We start from the raw sequence: 20,210 nt of genomic DNA, 5'->3' as shown, positions 1-20,210 counted from the left end.
AGTCTCAGCATTGGGCAGATGTCATGAGTGTTGGGTGGTGGGCAGCCAGCCAGGTAGGCATCACTGCAGACGCTAGACGAATGGAGCACCACGGATGATGGAGAGATGATTGTGGATGATGCTAGGACTGGGTCAATGAGGCATGGAGGTAAAAGGGTTAAATGGCAGACCGGTGAAGATGCTCGGGATCCTGGAGGTAATGACACAAGCGTAACACTCCAGGCTGTGGTCACTCACATGGCGGCCGGGAGGCTGGTGGTCCTTGGATTGTCGGCATGCCAGAGGATGAAAGTCTATCAGCAGAGTACAGAAGTGTCAGTGACAGAAGACCATATGGCCACGTCCAAGATCCTGACAGCCGCAGGTGATCGACAGGACGACTGCAACGGGCACCCGAATACGACCAGCAAAACCTGCGCAAAGAATGTTCGGTCTCCTCCGGCATCTGGTCAGCATCTTGACAGCTGCAGTACTGCACAGCCCTCCTCCCTCCACACTGCAAGGTAGGCTGGGAAATGTAGTCTGCAGGGGGATGGGGCCCTGTGATGTCACAGATTTAAAGGGACAGCAAGTCTTAACCCTTCACTTGCTGTACCGATCAGGCCACTAATGTGCTAGGAAGCGAGTGATGCACTAGACCGCCAGGCTCGCTGCGAAGCTGGGACTCTTGTGGCGAGGACCACGTGCTGCGAAATGGTCGCTTTCTGGATAATAAGGGCTGGCTATATATAACTGTCGACTTGATGGTTTGGATAGAAGAGCTAGCACTCACCAACATAGTCACTTGTGGTGTAATAAGAGGGCTAGTACTGCTCCCATCCCCCACCCCATGTCCCTGCGGAGCGGCGCTCTAATGGAACCCTTTTATCTGGATCCTGTAGGTCTGCTCGGGTTTCAGTCAGCAGAAAGGAAATGAACGTCAAACTCATCTTTTATTAATGCCTCCTATTCCTAAACAGCTACTGCGCCAAATGCAGCCAGCAACGCCTCCCCCCCCCACGCCCCGCGCGCTCTGCAGGACTCTACCCAGCCCAAAGAGGCCATCGCTGCCAGGCCGATAGCCATGCTGGGTAATACCGTGATAGTGCGGGGATCCTCCGAAGTGACGACAGAACGCCTGACCGTCCACCGCTGCACCCCCAGATGTGTATATATATATCTCCACATCTCGGAGGTGCCCCCCCACCCCGACACAAATGAAAGAAGACAACGCAGACATCGGCTTAATAAAATGGTTTAATTTGGCATCAGCTGGTCAACAGACCCCAACCCAGGATCAGTCGGCGACTACATGCATTACCCCTTTAACAGAACGTAAACATGAGGCATGCATACCCCCCTCCCACCATCACAGGGACACCCGGCATTAACTGAAAAGAGCCCTCCACAGGCAGAGAAGGGTTAATCCTGAGTGGGAAGGTGTTATGGCCTGGCGGGTAGGGTTATACCCCTACTCACCTACCAAGGAAACGCGCATGACACAACCACAGACATGGCCTGACGCAGACAACGTGTCACTCGCCCCGGTACAGTGTCACACTCACAGCTCTGACCACATGGTGTTAATACAGACACACAAGCATTAATGAAGAGCGGCCGGCACGGAGCGTCAGGACAACGTCTGTACAAGCTGCCGCAATACACTCCCACAGTGCAGGGATGTTGCAGATAGATGGCGCTCTGGTCACGTCCCATCCTAAGGCTTGAATGCACCTTGTGCGGCCCCTGCTGCTACGTTGCCCGCTGCTGTACGCACGGCCGGGTTGGAAAAAACACCAGCGGCAAATTCTTCCTGCGCCTTCTGGAAACTGGCACCGGTGCGGCGGTAAATGGAGTGGATCTGCCGGAGGAATCGGAGGGGTTAATACAGAGGAACCCACAATAAAACACACTATACATAGGAATATACCGCCCCGCGTCACCACTCACCCTCTTAAGCATGATGATGCCCATAGTGGCGGTGGCCGTGAGAAGCAGCGCGACTAGAATCATCAACACGGACACCCCGACATGACCCTGCCTCAAGGCAGCGAGCGCCGTGACCCAGCCGCTAGAAAGGGAAAAGGTATGGAGAAGAGAGCATTATAATCCAGGCCTGCCATACACGCGGGGTAAGACCACCCACCCACAACTGTACCTGAAGCCCCAGCCAGGGATCCCCACCGCCTCCAGCACGTAGACAACGTCTTGGACAAAGTAGATGAAGAAGAAGACAAAGAAATTGAAGGAACTGTCACTCCTGAGGAGAGAGAATCAAAGAGAGTTACAGCGCGCCAGTGGAGGACTACAAACCCCCGGAACGGGCAACGTGAAAGTGTCAGATTGTGGCCCAAAGAGGAGAACTCCGGAGTGTTCAGGATACATGGGGTTAAGCCTAGAGGTCGTCTCCTGGAGTCAGGGGCTCAGTCTCAGGATTACTCGCTACCTGGGCTCATCCATAAAGGACATTAATATCTTCTACTTCTTCGGATACTTGGAGGTATCTCAGCCTCCCACATGGCAGACGCCCTCTCTGAAATACTCTGCGGGCGAGTGCTCAGGCGTACCCCGACTTATCTGAAACGACACCGGCCTACAGAGTAATCCTAAAAGAACGTGAGGAGCGCTGCACTGCAGAGTACAGGAAAGGGAATTCTGCCGAGAGCCCGGGAAGGACTGAGATCTGATCACGAGAAAATAACTTCAAAGCCTCTGAAACCGCTCAAAATCAATCAGAAACAGAGTCATTTACTGTGCTCCATCTAGTCTATGACGGAGCCCGTGTATGTGTGCGCTCCGGATATACTGGGAGCCCAAGCTAGAGACCAGACAGGCACTAGAGAAGAGGAGGAGGAGACCAGACAGGCACTAGAGAAGAGAAGGAGGAGACCAGACAGGCTCTAGAGAAGAGAAGGAGGAGACCAGACAGGCACTAAAGAAGAGAAGGAGGAGACCAGACAGGCACTAGAGAAGAGGAGGAGGAGACCAGACAGGCACTAGAGAAGAGAAGGAGGAGACCAGACAGGCTCTAGAGAAGAGGAGGAGGAGACCAGACAGGCTCTAGAGAAGAGAAGGAGGAGACCAGACAGGCACTAGAGAAGAGGAGGAGGAGACCAGACAGGCACTAGAGAAGAGAAGGAGGAGACCAGACAGGCTCTAGAGAAGAGAAGGAGGAGACCAGACAGGCACTAAAGAAGAGAAGGAGGAGACCAGACAGGCACTAGAGAAGAGGAGGAGGAGACCAGACAGGCACTAGAGAAGAGGAGGAGGAGACCAGACAGGCACTAGAGAAGAGGAGGAGGAGACCAGACAGGCACTAGAGAAGAGGAGGAGGAGACCAGACAGGCACTAGAGAAGAGAAGGAGGAGACCAGACAGGCACTAGAGAAGAGAAGGAGGAGACCAGACAGGCTCTAGAGAAGAGAAGGAGGAGACCAGACAGGCACTAGAGAAGAGGAGGAGGAGACCAGACAGGCTCTAGAGAAGAGAAGGAGGAGACCAGACAGACTCTAGAGAAGAGAAGGAGGAGACCCGACAGGCACTAGAGAAGAGAAGGAGGAGACCCGACAGGCACTAGAGAAGAGGAGGAGGAGACCCGACAGGCACTAGAGAAGAGGAGGAGGAGACCAGACAGGCTCTAGAGAAGAGAAGGAGGAGACCCGACAGGCACTAGAGAAGAGGAGGAGGAGACCAGACAGGCTCTAGAGAAGAGAAGGAGGAGACCAGACAGGCTCTAGAGAAGAGGAGGAGGAGACCCGACAGGCACTAGAGAAGAGGAGGAGGAGGAGGAGACCAGACAGGCTCTAGAGAAGAGAAGGAGGAGACCAGACAGGCACTAGAGAAGAGAAGGAGGAGACCAGACAGGCACTAGAGAAGAGAAGGAGGAGGAGGAGACCAGACAGGCTCTAGAGAAGAGAAGGAGGAGACCAGACAGACTCTAGAGAAGAGAAGGAGGAGACCCGACAGGCACTAGAGAAGAGGAGGAGGAGACCAGACAGGCACTAGAGAAGAGAAGGAGGAGACCAGACAGGCTCTAGAGAAGAGAAGGAGGAGACCAGACAGGCACTAGAGAAGAGGAGGAGGAGACCAGACAGGCACTAGAGAAGAGGAGGAGGAGACCAGACAGGCACTAGAGAAGAGGAGGAGGAGACCAGACAGGCACTAGAGAAGAGAAGGAGGAGACCAGACAGGCACTAGAGAAGAGGAGGAGGAGACCAGACAGGCACTAGAGAAGAGAAGGAGGAGACCAGACAGGCACTAGAGAAGAGGAGGAGACCAGACAGACTCTAGAGAAGAGGAGGAGGAGACCAGACAGGCACTAGAGAAGAGGAGGAGGAGACCCGACAGGCACTAGAGAAGAGGAGGAGGAGGAGACCAGACAGGCTCTAGAGAAGAGGAGGAGGAGACCAGACAGGCACTAGAGAAGAGGAGGAGGAGACCAGACAGGCACTAGAGAAGAGAAGGAGGAGGAGGAGGAAACCAGACAGGCACTAGAGAAGAGAAGGAGGAGGAGGAGACCCAACAGACTCTAGAGAAGAGGAGGAGGAGACCAGACAGGCTCTAGAGAAGAGGAGGAGGAGACCAGACAGGCACTAGAGAAGAGAAGGAGGAGACCAGACAGGCACTAGAGAAGAGAAGGAGGAGACCAGACAGGCACTAGAGAAGAGAAGGAGGAGACCAGACAGGCTCTAGAGAAGAGAAGGAGGAGGAGGAGACCCGACAGACTCTAGAGAAGAGGAGGAGGAGACCAGACAGGCTCTAGAGAAGAGGAGGAGGAGACCAGACAGGCACTAGAGAAGAGGAGGAGGAGACCAGACAGGCTCTAGAGAAGAGGAGGAGGAGGAGACCAGACAGGCACTAGAGAAGAGGAGAAGGAGACCAGACAGGCACTAGAGAAGAGGAGGAGGAGACCAGACAGGCACTAGAGAAGAGGAGGAGGAGACCAGACAGGCACTAGAGAAGAGGAGGAGGAGACCAGACAGGCACTAGAGAAGAGAAGGAGGAGACCAGACAGGCTCTAGAGAAGAGAAGGAGGAGACCAGACAGGCTCTAGAGAAGAGGAGGAGGAGACCCGACAGGCACTAGAGAAGAGGAGGAGGAGACCCGACAGGCACTAGAGAAGAGGAGGAGGAGGAGGAGACCAGACAGGCACTAGAGAAGAGGAGGAGGAGACCAGACAGGCACTAGAGAAGAGGAGGAGGAGACCAGACAGGCTCTAGAGAAGAGAAGGAGGAGACCAGACAGGCTCTAGAGAAGAGAAGGAGGAGACCAGACAGGCTCTAGAGAAGAGGAGGAGGAGACCCGACAGGCACTAGAGAAGAGGAGGAGGAGGAGGAGACCAGACAGGCTCTAGAGAAGAGAAGGAGGAGACCAGACAGGCACTAGAGAAGAGAAGGAGGAGACCAGACAGGCACTAGAGAAGAGAAGGAGGAGGAGGAGACCAGACAGGCTCTAGAGAAGAGAAGGAGGAGACCAGACAGACTCTAGAGAAGAGAAGGAGGAGACCCGACAGGCACTAGAGAAGAGGAGGAGGAGACCAGACAGGCACTAGAGAAGAGAAGGAGGAGACCAGACAGGCTCTAGAGAAGAGAAGGAGGAGACCAGACAGGCACTAGAGAAGAGGAGGAGGAGACCAGACAGGCACTAGAGAAGAGGAGGAGGAGACCAGACAGGCACTAGAGAAGAGGAGGAGGAGACCAGACAGGCACTAGAGAAGAGAAGGAGGAGACCAGACAGGCACTAGAGAAGAGGAGGAGGAGACCAGACAGGCACTAGAGAAGAGAAGGAGGAGACCAGACAGGCACTAGAGAAGAGGAGGAGACCAGACAGACTCTAGAGAAGAGGAGGAGGAGACCAGACAGGCACTAGAGAAGAGGAGGAGGAGACCCGACAGGCACTAGAGAAGAGGAGGAGGAGGAGACCAGACAGGCTCTAGAGAAGAGGAGGAGGAGACCAGACAGGCACTAGAGAAGAGGAGGAGGAGACCAGACAGGCACTAGAGAAGAGAAGGAGGAGGAGGAGGAAACCAGACAGGCACTAGAGAAGAGAAGGAGGAGGAGGAGACCCAACAGACTCTAGAGAAGAGGAGGAGGAGACCAGACAGGCTCTAGAGAAGAGGAGGAGGAGACCAGACAGGCACTAGAGAAGAGAAGGAGGAGACCAGACAGGCACTAGAGAAGAGAAGGAGGAGACCAGACAGGCACTAGAGAAGAGAAGGAGGAGACCAGACAGGCTCTAGAGAAGAGAAGGAGGAGGAGGAGACCCGACAGACTCTAGAGAAGAGGAGGAGGAGACCAGACAGGCTCTAGAGAAGAGGAGGAGGAGACCAGACAGGCACTAGAGAAGAGGAGGAGGAGACCAGACAGGCTCTAGAGAAGAGGAGGAGGAGGAGACCAGACAGGCACTAGAGAAGAGGAGAAGGAGACCAGACAGGCACTAGAGAAGAGGAGGAGGAGACCAGACAGGCACTAGAGAAGAGGAGGAGGAGACCAGACAGGCACTAGAGAAGAGGAGGAGGAGACCAGACAGGCACTAGAGAAGAGAAGGAGGAGACCAGACAGGCTCTAGAGAAGAGAAGGAGGAGACCAGACAGGCTCTAGAGAAGAGAAGGAGGAGACCCGACAGGCACTAGAGAAGAGAAGGAGGAGACCAGACAGGCTCTAGAGAAGAGAAGGAGGAGACCAGACAGGCTCTAGAGAAGAGAAGGAGGAGACCCGACAGGCAGTAGAGAAGAGAAGGAGGAGACCCGACAGGCACTAGAGAAGAGAAGGAGGAGACCCGACAGGCACTAGAGAAGAGAAGGAGGAGACCCGACAGACTCTAGAGAAGAGAAGGAGGAGACCAGACAGGCTCTAGAGAAGAGAAGGAGGAGACCAGACAGGCTCTAGAGAAGAGAAGGAGGAGACCAGACAGACTCTAGAGAAGAGGAGGAGGAGGAGACCAGACAGGCTCTAGAGAAGAGAAGGAGGAGACCCGACAGGCACTAGAGAAGAGAAGGAGGAGACCCGACAGGCACTAGAGAAGAGAAGGAGGAGACCCGACAGGCACTAGAGAAGAGAAGGAGGAGACCCGACAGACTCTAGAGAAGAGAAGGAGGAGACCAGACAGGCACTAGAGAAGAGGAGGAGACCCGACAGACTCTAGAGAAGAGAAGGAGGAGACCAGACAGACTCTAGAGAAGAGGAGGAGGAGACCAGACAGGCTCTAGAGAAGAGGAGGAGGAGACCAGACAGGCTCTAGAGAAGAGAAGGAGGAGACCCAACATAATCTAGAAAAGAGGAGCAGGAGACCAGGCAGGCACTAGAGAAGAGGAGCAGGAGACCCAATAGGCTCTAGAAAAGAGAAGGGGGTGGGGAGACCTGACAGGCACTACATAGCTAAAGAAGTTGGAGACTTGACAGACTCTAGAAAAGAGGAGCGGGAGACCCAACAGGCACTAGAAAAGAGGAGGAGAGCCAACACACACTACATATCTAGAAAAGGGAGACATCGAAGGAGATGTAGCAGGAGACTGTACATATCTAGAGAGATAAGCCATCTAGGGAGGAGGTGCAGGAGACACCTGGCTGTATTCTCTGTATAAGGGTCACATCAGGTCATCTGTGGACATCTTACCTGAAAGCCTTGTACAGTGGTCTGTACCAACATACAAATGAGCAAGGGGTAAAGAGGATAGCCCAGAGGATGGACATGCCAAAGCCAGAGCCTTGATTTCCATCTACACAGAACAAGGCCAGACAGGCCAGGAAATTCAGCAGCAGAGTTCCTGCACTAACTGGAAGAAGAACATGGAGAAACATCAATGGACCAAGCAGGAGCGGGCCGCACATATATATTAAACACAAAGAAGGTCTGTACACGCACCAAGCCACAGGTAGTACATGATGGACACCGTCTTCTGGAATTCTTGGGGAATGTCCACACCTATGTCCTGGTAGAAGCAAGGCTTGACCGGACAGAACGATGGCAGTGGCGGCCAGTTATTCTGTCTCGCTAGGACCATACAAGAGAAAGCAAGGATGAGTTGACAAATAAGCCCAGTTAGGGGTGAGAGATGTCTACGGCCAAACCTCAGCGTGATCCAGGAAAGCTACAAAACCTAACATGTCCTACAAGCCTTCCACCTACTAGACACGGAGATCTAACGCAACCCATGGAAGTCCCAATACCTACCAGCCCACATCAATCTAGTTCATCCCTCACATTGCCTGCCAATATTCATCCCTCTCACCCAGACCCTCGGGGTCCCCGTATCCTCCGTCTACCTGACCCATTACTGTCCTCCATTAGCCGAATAGTTAGAGTTCATACATGTGCCTCCACCAAGCGCAGCGTTCTGGAGCTCTCGTTCTCTCCGGTCCAACTCTTCTGCCTTGCGGTTCAGTTCCTCCTGGCGACGTAATAAATCTGCGGTGGCAGCCGCTGTAGATTCCTTCAAACGTTGCAAGAAGAATAAGCACAATAAGAGCAAAGTGCGTAGAAACATCACCACACAAGAAGATGCGCCGTCATGGGTCACGCTGGATCTCTACCTGTGTCCCGTAGGAGCCGTAGTTCTTGGGTTCGGTGGGACTTTGTTTCTTGACTGGTGGAGTAACAGTTGGCTGGATTGTAGCGGCAGGCATAGTGGCAGCTGGTTGGACTGATGGCTCGTGGTAAGGTGGAGGTACCTGAAACCAACAACACATCTTCAGAATTCGTGTAGCCCTAAGAAAACAACCAATGGGACCAGAGAGGGAGAGGAGATGGACGCTCTACACTGATTAACAGCATTCTCACCCCTAGGTTGTCGAATGGATTGTAGACATCCAGTGTGGCATACTGACTGGTGGGCCGATGCTCCATCACCGCAGGGTCCTGGGGGCAACAAAGAAACAGACTGGAATTAGTGAAGAATATATTAAGACTGCCAGCGGAAAAAATTGTGTACCGGAGAGTAGCGGACAGTCCCCGGTAATCCATGTACCGGAGAGTAGCAGACAGTCCCCGGTAATCCATGTACCGGAGAGTAGCAGACAGTCCCGAGAATCCATGTACCGGAGAGTAGCGGACAGTCCCCGGTAATCCATGTAACGGAGAGTAGCGGACAGTCCCGAGAATCCATGTACCGGAGAGTAGCGGACAGTCCAGAGAATCCATGTACCGGAGAGAAGCGGACAGTCCAGAGAATCCATGTACCGGAGAGTAGTGGACAGTCCCGAGAATCCATGTACTGGAGAGTAGCGTACAGTCCCCGGTAATCCATGTACCGGAGAGTAGCGGACAGTCCCCGGTAATCCATGTACCGGAGAGTAGCGGACAGTCCCCGGTAATCCATGTAGTGGACAGTCTCCGGTAATCCATGTACCGGAGAGTAGTGGACAGTCTCAGTAATCTCAATGTACCGGAGAGTAGCGGACAGTCCCCGGTAATCCATGTACCGGAGAGTAGTGGACAGTCCCTGGTAATCCATGTACCGGAGAGTAGCGGACAGTCCCCGGTAATCCATGTACCGGAGAGTAGTGGACAGTCCCCGGTAATCCATGTACCGGAGAGTAGTGGACAGTCCCCGGTAATCCATGTACCGGAGAGTAGCGGACAATCCAGAGAATCCATGTACCGGAGAGTAGCGGACAGTCCCCGGTAATCCATGTACCGGAGAGTAGCGGACAGTCCCCGGTAATCCATGTACCGGAGAGTAGCGGACAGTCCCCGGTAATCCATGTAACGGAGAGTAGCGGACAGTCCCCGGTAATCCATGTAACGGAGAGTAGCGGACAGTCCCCGGTAATCCATGTACCGGAGAGTAGTGGACAGTCCCCGGTAATCCATGTACCAGAGAGTAGTGGACAGTCCCGAGAATCCATGTACCGGAGAGTAGTGGACAGTCCCGAGAATCCATGTACCGGAGAGTAGTGGACAGTCCCTGGTAATCCATGTACCGGAGAGTAGCGGATAGTCCCCGGTAATCCATGTACCAGAGAGTAGCAGATAGTCCCGAGAATACATGTACCAGAGAGTAGTGGACAGTCCCCGGTAATCCATGTACCGGAGAGTAGTGGACAGCCCCCGGTAATCCATGTAACGGAGAGTGGTGGACAGTCCCGAGAATCCATGTACTGGAGAGTAGTGGACAGTCCCTGGTAATCCATGTACCGGAGAGTAGCGGATAGTCCCCGGTAATCCATGTACCAGAGAGTAGCAGATAGTCCCGAGAATACATGTACCAGAGAGTAGTGGACAGTCCCCGGTAATCCATGTACCGGAGAGTAGTGGACAGTCCCCGGTAATCCATGTACCGGAGAGTAGTGGACAGTCCCGAGAATCCATGTAGTGGACAGTCCCCGGTAATCCATGTACCGGAGAGTAGTGGACAGTCCCGAGAATCCATGTACTGGAGAGTAGCGGACAGTCCCCGGTAATCCATGTACTGGAGAGTAGCGGACAGTCCCCGGTAATCCATGTACAGGAGAGTAGCGGACAGTCCCCGGTAATCCATGTACCGGAGAGTAGCGGACAGTCCCCGGTAATCCATGTACCGGAGAGTAGCAGGACAGTCCCCGGTAATCTCCATGTACCCGGTAATTTGTGTAACGGAGAGTAGTGGAGAGTCCCCGGTAATCCATGTACCGGAGAGTAGTGGACAGTCCCCGGTAATCCATGTACCGGAGAGTAGCGGACAGTCCCCGGTAATCCATGTACCGGAGAGTAGCGGACAGTCCCCGGTAATCCATGTACCGGAGAGTAGCGGACAGTCCCCGGTAATCCATGTACCAGAGAGTAGCGGACAGTCCCCGGTAATCCATGTACCGGAGAGTAGCGGACAGTCTCAGTAATCTCAATGTACCGGAGAGTAGCGGACAGTCCCCGGTAATCCATGTACCGGAGAGTAGCGGACAGTCCCCGGTAATCCATGTACCGGAGAGTAGTGGACAGTCCCCGGTAATCCATGTACCGGAGAGTAGTGGACAGTCCCCGGTAATCCATGTACCGGAGAGTAGTGGACAGTCCCCGGTAATCCATGTACCGGAGAGTAGTGGACAGTCCCCGGTAATCCATGTACCGGAGAGTAGTGGACAGTCCCCGGTAATCCATGTACCGGAGAGTAGTGGACAGTCCCCGGTAATCCATGTACCGGAGAGTAGTGGACAGTCTCAGTAATCTCAATGTACCGGAGAGTAGCGGACAGTCCCCGGTAATCCATGTACCGGAGAGTAGTGGACAGTCCCTGGTAATCCATGTACCGGAGAGTAGCGGACAGTCTCAGTAATCTCAATGTACCGGAGAGTAGCGGACAGTCCCCGGTAATCCATGTACCGGAGAGTAGTGGACAGTCCCCGGTAATCCATGTACCGGAGAGTAGTGGACAGTCCCCGGTAATCCATGTACCGGAGAGTAGTGGACAGTCCCCGGTAATCCATGTACCAGAGAGTAGTGGACAGTCCCGAGAATCCATGTACCGGAGAGTAGCGGACAGTCCCCGGTAATCCATGTACCGGAGAGTAGCGGACAGTCCCCGGTAATCCATGTACCGGAGAGTAGTGGACAGTCCCCGGTAATCCATGTACCGGAGAGTAGTGGACAGTCCCGAGAATCCATGTACCGGAGAGTAGCGGACAGTCCCCGGTAATCCATGTACCGGAGAGTAGTGGACAGCCCCCGGTAATCCATGTAACGGAGAGTGGTGGACAGTCCCGAGAATCCATGTACTGGAGAGTAGTGGACAGTCCCTGGTAATCCATGTACCGGAGAGTAGCGGATAGTCCCCGGTAATCCATGTACCAGAGAGTAGCAGATAGTCCCGAGAATACATGTACCAGAGAGTAGTGGACAGTCCCCGGTAATCCATGTACCGGAGAGTAGTGGACAGTCCCCGGTAATCCATGTACCGGAGAGTAGTGGACAGTCCCGAGAATCCATGTAGTGGACAGTCCCCGGTAATCCATGTACCGGAGAGTAGTGGACAGTCCCGAGAATCCATGTACTGGAGAGTAGCGGACAGTCCCCGGTAATCCATGTACTGGAGAGTAGCGGACAGTCCCCGGTAATCCATGTACAGGAGAGTAGCGGACAGTCCCCGGTAATCCATGTACCGGAGAGTAGCGGACAGTCCCCGGTAATCCATGTACCGGAGAGTAGCAGGACAGTCCCCGGTAATCTCCATGTACCCGGTAATTTGTGTAACGGAGAGTAGTGGAGAGTCCCCGGTAATCCATGTACCGGAGAGTAGTGGACAGTCCCCGGTAATCCATGTACCGGAGAGTAGCGGACAGTCCCCGGTAATCCATGTACCGGAGAGTAGCGGACAGTCCCCGGTAATCCATGTACCGGAGAGTAGCGGACAGTCCCCGGTAATCCATGTACCAGAGAGTAGTGGACAGTCCCCGGTAATCCATGTACCGGAGAGTAGCGGACAGTCTCAGTAATCTCAATGTACCGGAGAGTAGCGGACAGTCCCCGGTAATCCATGTACCGGAGAGTAGTGGACAGTCCCCGGTAATCCATGTACCGGAGAGTAGTGGACAGTCCCCGGTAATCCATGTACCGGAGAGTAGTGGACAGTCCCCGGTAATCCATGTACCGGAGAGTAGTGGACAGTCCCCGGTAATCCATGTACCGGAGAGTAGTGGACAGTCCCCGGTAATCCATGTACCGGAGAGTAGTGGACAGTCCCCGGTAATCCATGTACCGGAGAGTAGTGGACAGTCCCCGGTAATCCATGTACCGGAGAGTAGTGGACAGTCTCAGTAATCTCAATGTACCGGAGAGTAGCGGACAGTCCCCGGTAATCCATGTACCGGAGAGTAGTGGACAGTCCCTGGTAATCCATGTACCGGAGAGTAGCGGACAGTCTCAGTAATCTCAATGTACCGGAGAGTAGCGGACAGTCCCCGGTAATCCATGTACCGGAGAGTAGTGGACAGTCCCCGGTAATCCATGTACCGGAGAGTAGTGGACAGTCCCCGGTAATCCATGTACCGGAGAGTAGTGGACAGTCCCCGGTAATCCATGTACCAGAGAGTAGTGGACAGTCCCGAGAATCCATGTACCGGAGAGTAGCGGACAGTCCCCGGTAATCCATGTACCGGAGAGTAGCGGACAGTCCCCGGTAATCCATGTACCGGAGAGTAGTGGACAGTCCCCGGTAATCCATGTACCGGAGAGTAGTGGACAGTCCCGAGAATCCATGTACCGGAGAGTAGCGGACAGTCCCCGGTAATCCATGTACCGGAGAGTAGTGGACAGCCCCCGGTAATCCATGTAACGGAGAGTGGTGGACAGTCCCGAGAATCCATGTACTGGAGAGTAGTGGACAGTCCCTGGTAATCCATGTACCGGAGAGTAGCGGATAGTCCCCGGTAATCCATGTACCAGAGAGTAGCAGATAGTCCCGAGAATACATGTACCAGAGAGTAGTGGACAGTCCCCGGTAATCCATGTACCGGAGAGTAGTGGACAGTCCCGAGAATCCATGTAGTGGACAGTCCCCGGTAATCCATGTACCAGAGAGTAGTGGACAGTCCCGAGAATCCATGTACTGGAGAGTAGCGGACAGTCCCCGGTAATCCATGTACTGGAGAGTAGCGGACAGTCCCCGGTAATCCATGTACCAGAGAGTAGTGGAGTGTCCACGGTAATCCATGTACTGGAGAGTAGTGGACAGTCCCCGGTAATCCTTGTACCGGAGAGTAGTGGACAGTCCCTGGTAATCCATGTACCGGACAGTAGTGGACAGTCCCCGGTAATCCATGTACCAGAGAGTAGTGGAGAGTCCACAGTAATCCATGTACCGGAGAGTAGTGGACAGTCCCCGGTAATCCATGTACCGGAGAGTAGCAGGACAGTCCCCGGTAATCTCCATGTACCCGGTAATTTGTGTAACGGAGAGTAGTGGAGAGTCCCCGGTAATCCATGTACCGGAGAGTAGTGGACAGTCCCCGGTAATCCATGTACCGGAGAGTAGCGGACAGTCCCCGGTAATCCATGTACCAGAGAGTAGTGGAGTGTCCACGGTAATCCATGTACTGGAGAGTAGCGGACAGTCCCCGGTAATCCATGTACCGGAGAGTAGTGGACAGTCCCCGGTAATCCATGTACCGGAGAGTAGTGGACAGTCCCCGGTAATCCATGTACCGGAGAGTAGCGGACAGTCCCCGGTAATCTCCATGTACCCGGTAATTCGTGTACCGGAGAGTAGTGGAGAGTCCCCGGTAATCCATGTACCGGAGAGTAGTGGACAGTCCCCGGTAATCCATGTACCGGAGAATAGCGGACAGTCTCAGTAATCTCAATGTACCGGAGAGTAGCGGACAGTCCCCGGTAATCCATGTAGTGGACAGTCCCCGGTAATCCATGTACCGGAGAGTAGCGGACAGTCCCCGGCAATCCGTGTACCGGAGAGTAGTGGACAGTCCCCGGTAATCTCCATGTACCCGGTAATTCGTGTACCGGAGAGTAGTGGAGAGTCCACGGTAATGCATGTACCAGAGAGTAGTGGACAGTCCCCGGTAATCCATGTACCGGAGAGTATCGGACAGTCTCAGTAATCTCAATGTACCGGAGAGTAGCGGACAGTCCCCGGTAATCCATGTAGTGGACAGTCCCCGGTAATCCATGTACCGGAGAGTAGCGGACACTCTCAGTAATCTCAATGTACCGGAGAGTAGCGGACAGTCCCCGGTAATCCATGTAGTGGACAGTCCCCGGTAATCCATGTACCGGAGAGTAGCGGACAGTCCCCGGTAATCCATGTACCGGAGAGTAGTGGACAGTCCCCGGTAATCTCCATGTACCCGGTTATTCGTGTACCGGAGAGTAGTGGAGAGTCCACGGTAATCCATGTACCGGAGAGTAGTGGACAGTCTCAGTAATCTCAATGTATCGGAGAGTAGTGGACAGGTCCCGGTAATCCATGTACCGGAGAGTAGTGGACAGTCCCCGGTAATCCATGTACCGGAGAGTAGTGGACAGTCCCCGGTAATCCATGTACCGGAGAGTAGTGGACAGTCCCCGGTAATCCATGTACCGGAGAGTAGTGGACAGTCCCCGGTAATTCATGTACCGGACAGTAGTGGAGAGTCCACGGTAATCCATGTACCGGAGAGTAGTGGACAGTCCCCGGTAATCCATGTACCGGAGAGTAGCGGACAGTCCCCGGTAATCCATGTACCGGAGAGTAGTGGACAGTCCCCGGTAATCTCCATGTACCCGGTTATTCGTGTACCGGAGAGTAGTGGAGAGTCCACGGTAATCCATGTACCGGAGAGTAGTGGACAGTCTCAGTAATCTCAATGTATCGGAGAGTAGTGGACAGGTCCCGGTAATCCATGTACCGGAGAGTAGCAGACAGTCCCTGGTAATCCATGTACCGGAGAGTAGTGGACAGTCCCCGGTAATCCATGTACCGGAGAGTAGTGGACAGTCCCCGGTAATTCGTGTACCGGACAGTAGTGGAGAGTCCACGGTAATCCATGTACCGGAGAGTAGTGGACAGTCCCCGGTAATCCATGTACCGGAGAGTAGCGGACAGTCTCAGTAATCTCAATGTACCGGAGAGTAGCGGACAGTCCCCGCTAATCCGTGTACCGGAGAGTAGTGGACAGTCCCCGGTAATCTCCATGTACCTGGTAATTCGTGTACCGGAGAGTAGTGGAGAGTCCACGGTAATCCATGTAGTGGACAGTCCCCAGTAATCCATGTACCGGAGAGTAGCGGACAGTCCCCGGTAATCCATGTAGTGGACAGTCCCCGGTAATCCATGTACCGGAGAGTAGCGGACAGTCCCCGGTAATCTCCATGTACCCGGTAATTCGTGTACCGGAGAGTAGTGGAGAGTCCACGGTAATCCATGTACCGGAGAGTAGTGGACAGTCCCTGGTAATCCATGTACCGGAGAGTAGCGGACAGTCCCCGGTAATCCATGTAGTGGACAGTCCCTGGTAATCCATGTACCGGAGAGTAGTGGACAATCCCGAGAATCCATGTACCGGAGAGTAGCGGACAGTCCCTGGTAATCCATGTACCGGAGAGTAGCGGACAGTCCCCGGTAATCTCCATGTACCCGGTAGTTCGTGTAGCGGAGAGTAGTGGACAATCCCGAGAATCCACGTACTAGACAGTGCAGAACAGTCCCTGGTAATCAACATACTGGATCGTTTGGTCTGGGGTCTATAGGAGATCTTTAGGGGGTTCTAGTTTAGGGTCTATGGGTGCATTCACACTACGTAACGCCGGGCGTGTATGAGAGCCGTACACGCCGGCGTTACAGCAGGGCTGCCGAGCACTTCCCATTCACTTCAATGGGAGCGCTCGTAACAGCGGCGTTTACGAGCGCTCCCATTGAAGTGAATGGGAAGTGTTCGGCAGTCTGCTGTAATGCCGGCGTGTACGGCTCTCATACACGCCCGGCGTTACGTAGTGTGAATGCACCCTATCAGAGATTCCTAAAGTGGTCCAGGTGGACTCCCAGTGGTCCACAAGAGACTCGACGGGGTCTATGTTGGATCTAAACTTCACACTTTTGGATGAGTTTTGGGAATATGGTAGAAATGTAGCAGCAGGGGGTCCACCCAAACCAGTAACACTGTGAAAGTGGTCTACAAGGGAAAAAAAGTTTGTGAATCTGTGGTCTGTATGAAGGCTTATTAGGCAGTCTAGTCTGGCATCTATAGGAGGTCCTTATTCAGGAGGTCTGGGGCTTATAGGAGGTCTGGTCTGGGGTCTGTAAGAGGTCTTTATTTTAGGGTTCTGGTCCTGGGTTGATAGGAGGTCTTTATTTTGGAGATATTTACTTAGACAATTTGGCTCTGGGTCTATAGGAGGTCTGGGGTCTATAGGAGGTCTGGGGTCTATAGGAGGTCTGGTCTGGGGTCTATAGGAGGTCTGGTCTGGGGTCTATAGGAGGTCTGGTCTGGGGTCTATAGGAGGTCTGGTCTGGGGTCTATAGGAGGTCTGGGGTCTATAGGAGGTCTGGTTTGGGGTCTATAGGAGGTCTGGTTTGGGGTCTATAGGAGGTCTGATCTGGGGTCTATAGGAGGTCTGGTTTGGGGTCTATAGGAGGTCTGATCTGGGGTCTATAGGAGGTCTGGTTTGGGGTCTATAGGAGGTCTGGTTTGGGGTCTATAGGAGGTCTGATCTGGGGTCTATAGGAGGTCTGGTCTGGGGTCTATAGGAGGTCTGGTCTGGGGTCTATAGGAGGTCTGGTCTGGGGTCTATAGGAGGTCTGGTCTGGGGTCTATAGGAGGTCTGATCTGGGGTCTATAGGAGGTCTGGTCTGGGGTCTATAGGAGGTCTGGTCTGGGGTCTATAGGAGGTCTGGTTTGGGGTCTATAGGAGGTCTGGGGTCTATAGGAGGTCTGGGGTCTATAGGAGGTCTGGTCTGGGGTCTATAGGAGGTCTGGTCTGGGGTCTAAAGGAGGTCTGATCTGGGGTCTATAGGAGGTCTGATCTGGGGTCTATAGGAGGTCTGATCTGGGGTCTATAGGAGGTCTGGGGTCTATAGGAGGTCTGGGGTCTATAGGAGGTCTGGGGTCTATAGGAGGTCTGGGGTCTATAGGAGGTCTGGGGTCTATAGGAGGTCTGGGGTCTATAGGAGGTCTGGGGTCTATAGGAGGTCTGGGGTCTATAGGAGGTCTGGGGTCTATAGGAGGTCTGGTCTGGGGTCTATAGGAGGTCTGGTCTGGGGTCTATAGGAGGTCTGGTCTGGGGTCTATAGGAGGTCTGGTCTGGGGTCTATAGGAGGTCTGGTCTGGGGTATAGAAGGAGGTCTGGTCTGGGGTATAGAAGGAGGTCTGGTCTGGGGTATAGAAGGAGGTCTGGTCTGGGGTATAGAAGGAGGTCTGGTCTGGGGTATAGAAGCAGGTCTGGTCTGGGGTATAGAAGGAGGTCTGGGGTCTATAGGAGGTCTGGGGTCTATAGGAGGTCTGGGGTCTATAGGAGGTCTGGGGTCTATAGGAGGTCTGGGGTCTATAGGAGGTCTGGGGTCTATAGGAGGTCTGGGGTCTATAGGAGGTCTGGGGTCTATAGGAGGTCTGGGGTCTATAGGAGGTCTGGGGTCTATAGGAGGTCTGGGGTCTATAGGAGGTCTGGGGTCTATAGGAGGTCTGGGGTCTATAGGAGGTCTGGGGTCTATAGGAGGTCTGGGGTCTATAGGAGGTCTGGGGTCTATAGGAGGTCTGGGGTCTATAGGAGGTCTGGGGTCTATAGGAGGTCTGGGGTCTATAGGAGGTCTGGGGTCTATAGGAGGTCTGGGGTCTATAGGAGGTCTGGGGTCTATAGGAGGTCTGGGGTCTATAGGAGGTCTGGGGTCTATAGGAGGTCTGGGGTCTATAGGAGGTCTGGGGTCTATAGGAGGTCTGGGGTCTATAGGAGGTCTGGGGTCTATAGGAGGTCTGGTCTGGGGTCTATAATTGGTCCTTTCTTAGTGGGTCTGGGGTCTATAGGAGGTCTGTACTTCAGGGATCTGGTCCTACATCTATAGGGGGGTCTGGTCCTGGGTCTATAGGGGGTTTTCTTATTTACAGGGTCTGGTCCTGGTCTGTACCAGGTGGTTATTTGGAGCAGGGTCTGGTTGGGGTCTCAGTTACGCCCCTTCTGTGTCCTGTGAGGTGGAGGAAGTGACTGAGCCCTGGAGCTGCGGAGATTACTGCTACCATAGTGTGAACACGGCCTTATACACGGGGTCTCCCCTCACATTACAGAGAAACAGGGAGACCCCGACATGTCTGACAATGCTCCCAATATCAGTGCTGGATAGCCAGCGCCGTTACGTTACCCCCGTCGGCCCCCAGCGCCGTTACGTTACCCCCGTTGGCCCCCAGCGCCGTTACGTTACGCCCCCCGTCGGCCCCCGGCGCCGTTACATTACCCCCGTTGGCCCCCAGCGCGGTTACATTACCCCAGTCGGCCCCCAGCGCCAATACGTTACCCCAGTCGGCCCCCAGCGCCATTACGTTACCCCCGTCGGCCCCCGGCGCCGTTACGTTACACCCGTCATCCCCCGGCGCCATTACGTTACCCCCGTCGGCCCCCAGCGCCGTTACGTTACCCCCCATCGGCCCCCAGCGCCGTTACGTTACCCCCGTCGGCCCCCAGCACCATTACGTTACCCCCCATCGGCCCCCATACATTACACATACAGCACTGCCATCATGTACAGCTCGGGTGGTCAGTGGCAGGATCTTATCGCATCTGTGCGGCCACTTCTCCCAGCACTAATACAATCCACTACAGGACAGACTGGAGATCACGAGACAGATCGGTCCCCATCGCCTGTACAATCACATCGTCTCACTACCTGGAAGGGGTTGTCGATCTCGCTGTACGGCGCCGCCATCTCTCTGCTCTGCTCTGATTGGCGGAAGAACAACCCGGAAGCGTCGGGAAAAGCCGGTCACATGCGGAACCCGTGACCGTGACGTCACCACACCCCGTGACAGCGGCGCAGCGGCTGGATGACGTCATCTGTGCCCGCCTCTGTATATAGTCAGATAAGCAGACTCCTCCCCCTAATCTGCATATATTATAGAATAAGCCTATAGGTGCATGAGGGGGAGGAGCTACAGAGGACCTATATATAACTACATCTGCATATACTCCTCCCCTCATGTATATACCTCACTGTACAGTATATATACTCCTCCCCTCATGTATACACCTTACTGTACAGTATATATACTCCTCCCCTCATGTATATACCTCCCTGTACAGTATATATACTCCTCCCCTCATGTATATACCTCCCTGTACAGTATATATACTCCTCCCCTCATGTATATACCTCCCTGTACAGTATATATACTCCTCCCCTCATGTATATACCTCCCTGTACAGTATATATACTCCTCCCCTCATGTATATACCTCCCTGTACAGTATATATACTCCTCCCCTCATGTATATACCTCCCTGTACAGTATATATACTCCTCCCCTCATGTATATACCTCCCTGTACAGTATATATACTCCTCCCCTCATGTATATACCTCCCTGTACAGTATATATACTCCTCCCCTCATGTATATACCTCCCTGTACAGTATATATACTCCTCCCCTCATGTATATACCTCACTGTACAGTATATATACTCCTCCCCTCATGTATATACCTCCCTGTACAGTATATATACTCCTCCCCTCGTGTATATACCTCCCTGTACAGTATATATACTCCTCCCCTCATGTATATACCTCACTGTACAGTATATATACTCCTCTCCTCATGTATATACCTCCCTGTACAGTATATATATATAC

The 20,210-nt window shown here is 53.7% G+C and overlaps 1 protein-coding gene across 1 annotated transcript; it reads right to left on the bottom strand.

Moving 5' to 3' along the window:
- Positions 1 to 1,218: 1,218 nt before the first annotated feature.
- Positions 1,219 to 19,330, bottom strand: SCAMP3 (secretory carrier membrane protein 3). The gene is made up of 9 exons (XM_075261482.1): positions 19,252 to 19,330; positions 8,757 to 8,834; positions 8,510 to 8,647; positions 8,289 to 8,409; positions 7,842 to 7,970; positions 7,593 to 7,752; positions 2,138 to 2,239; positions 1,930 to 2,050; positions 1,219 to 1,840 (listed from the first exon to the last, which is right to left on the bottom strand). The coding sequence occupies exons 1-9, from the start codon at positions 19,288 to 19,290 to the stop codon at positions 1,697 to 1,699; spliced, it is 1,032 nt and encodes a 343-aa protein (XP_075117583.1). The 5' UTR covers positions 19,291 to 19,330; the 3' UTR covers positions 1,219 to 1,696.
- Between the last annotated feature and the right edge of the window lie 880 nt (positions 19,331 to 20,210).

Source organism: Leptodactylus fuscus, unplaced genomic scaffold (genome assembly GCF_031893055.1).
Source record: "Leptodactylus fuscus isolate aLepFus1 unplaced genomic scaffold, aLepFus1.hap2 HAP2_SCAFFOLD_145, whole genome shotgun sequence".
Taxonomy (NCBI): domain Eukaryota; kingdom Metazoa; phylum Chordata; class Amphibia; order Anura; family Leptodactylidae; genus Leptodactylus; species Leptodactylus fuscus.
This window is presented reverse-complemented; position numbering and strand designations above follow the sequence as displayed.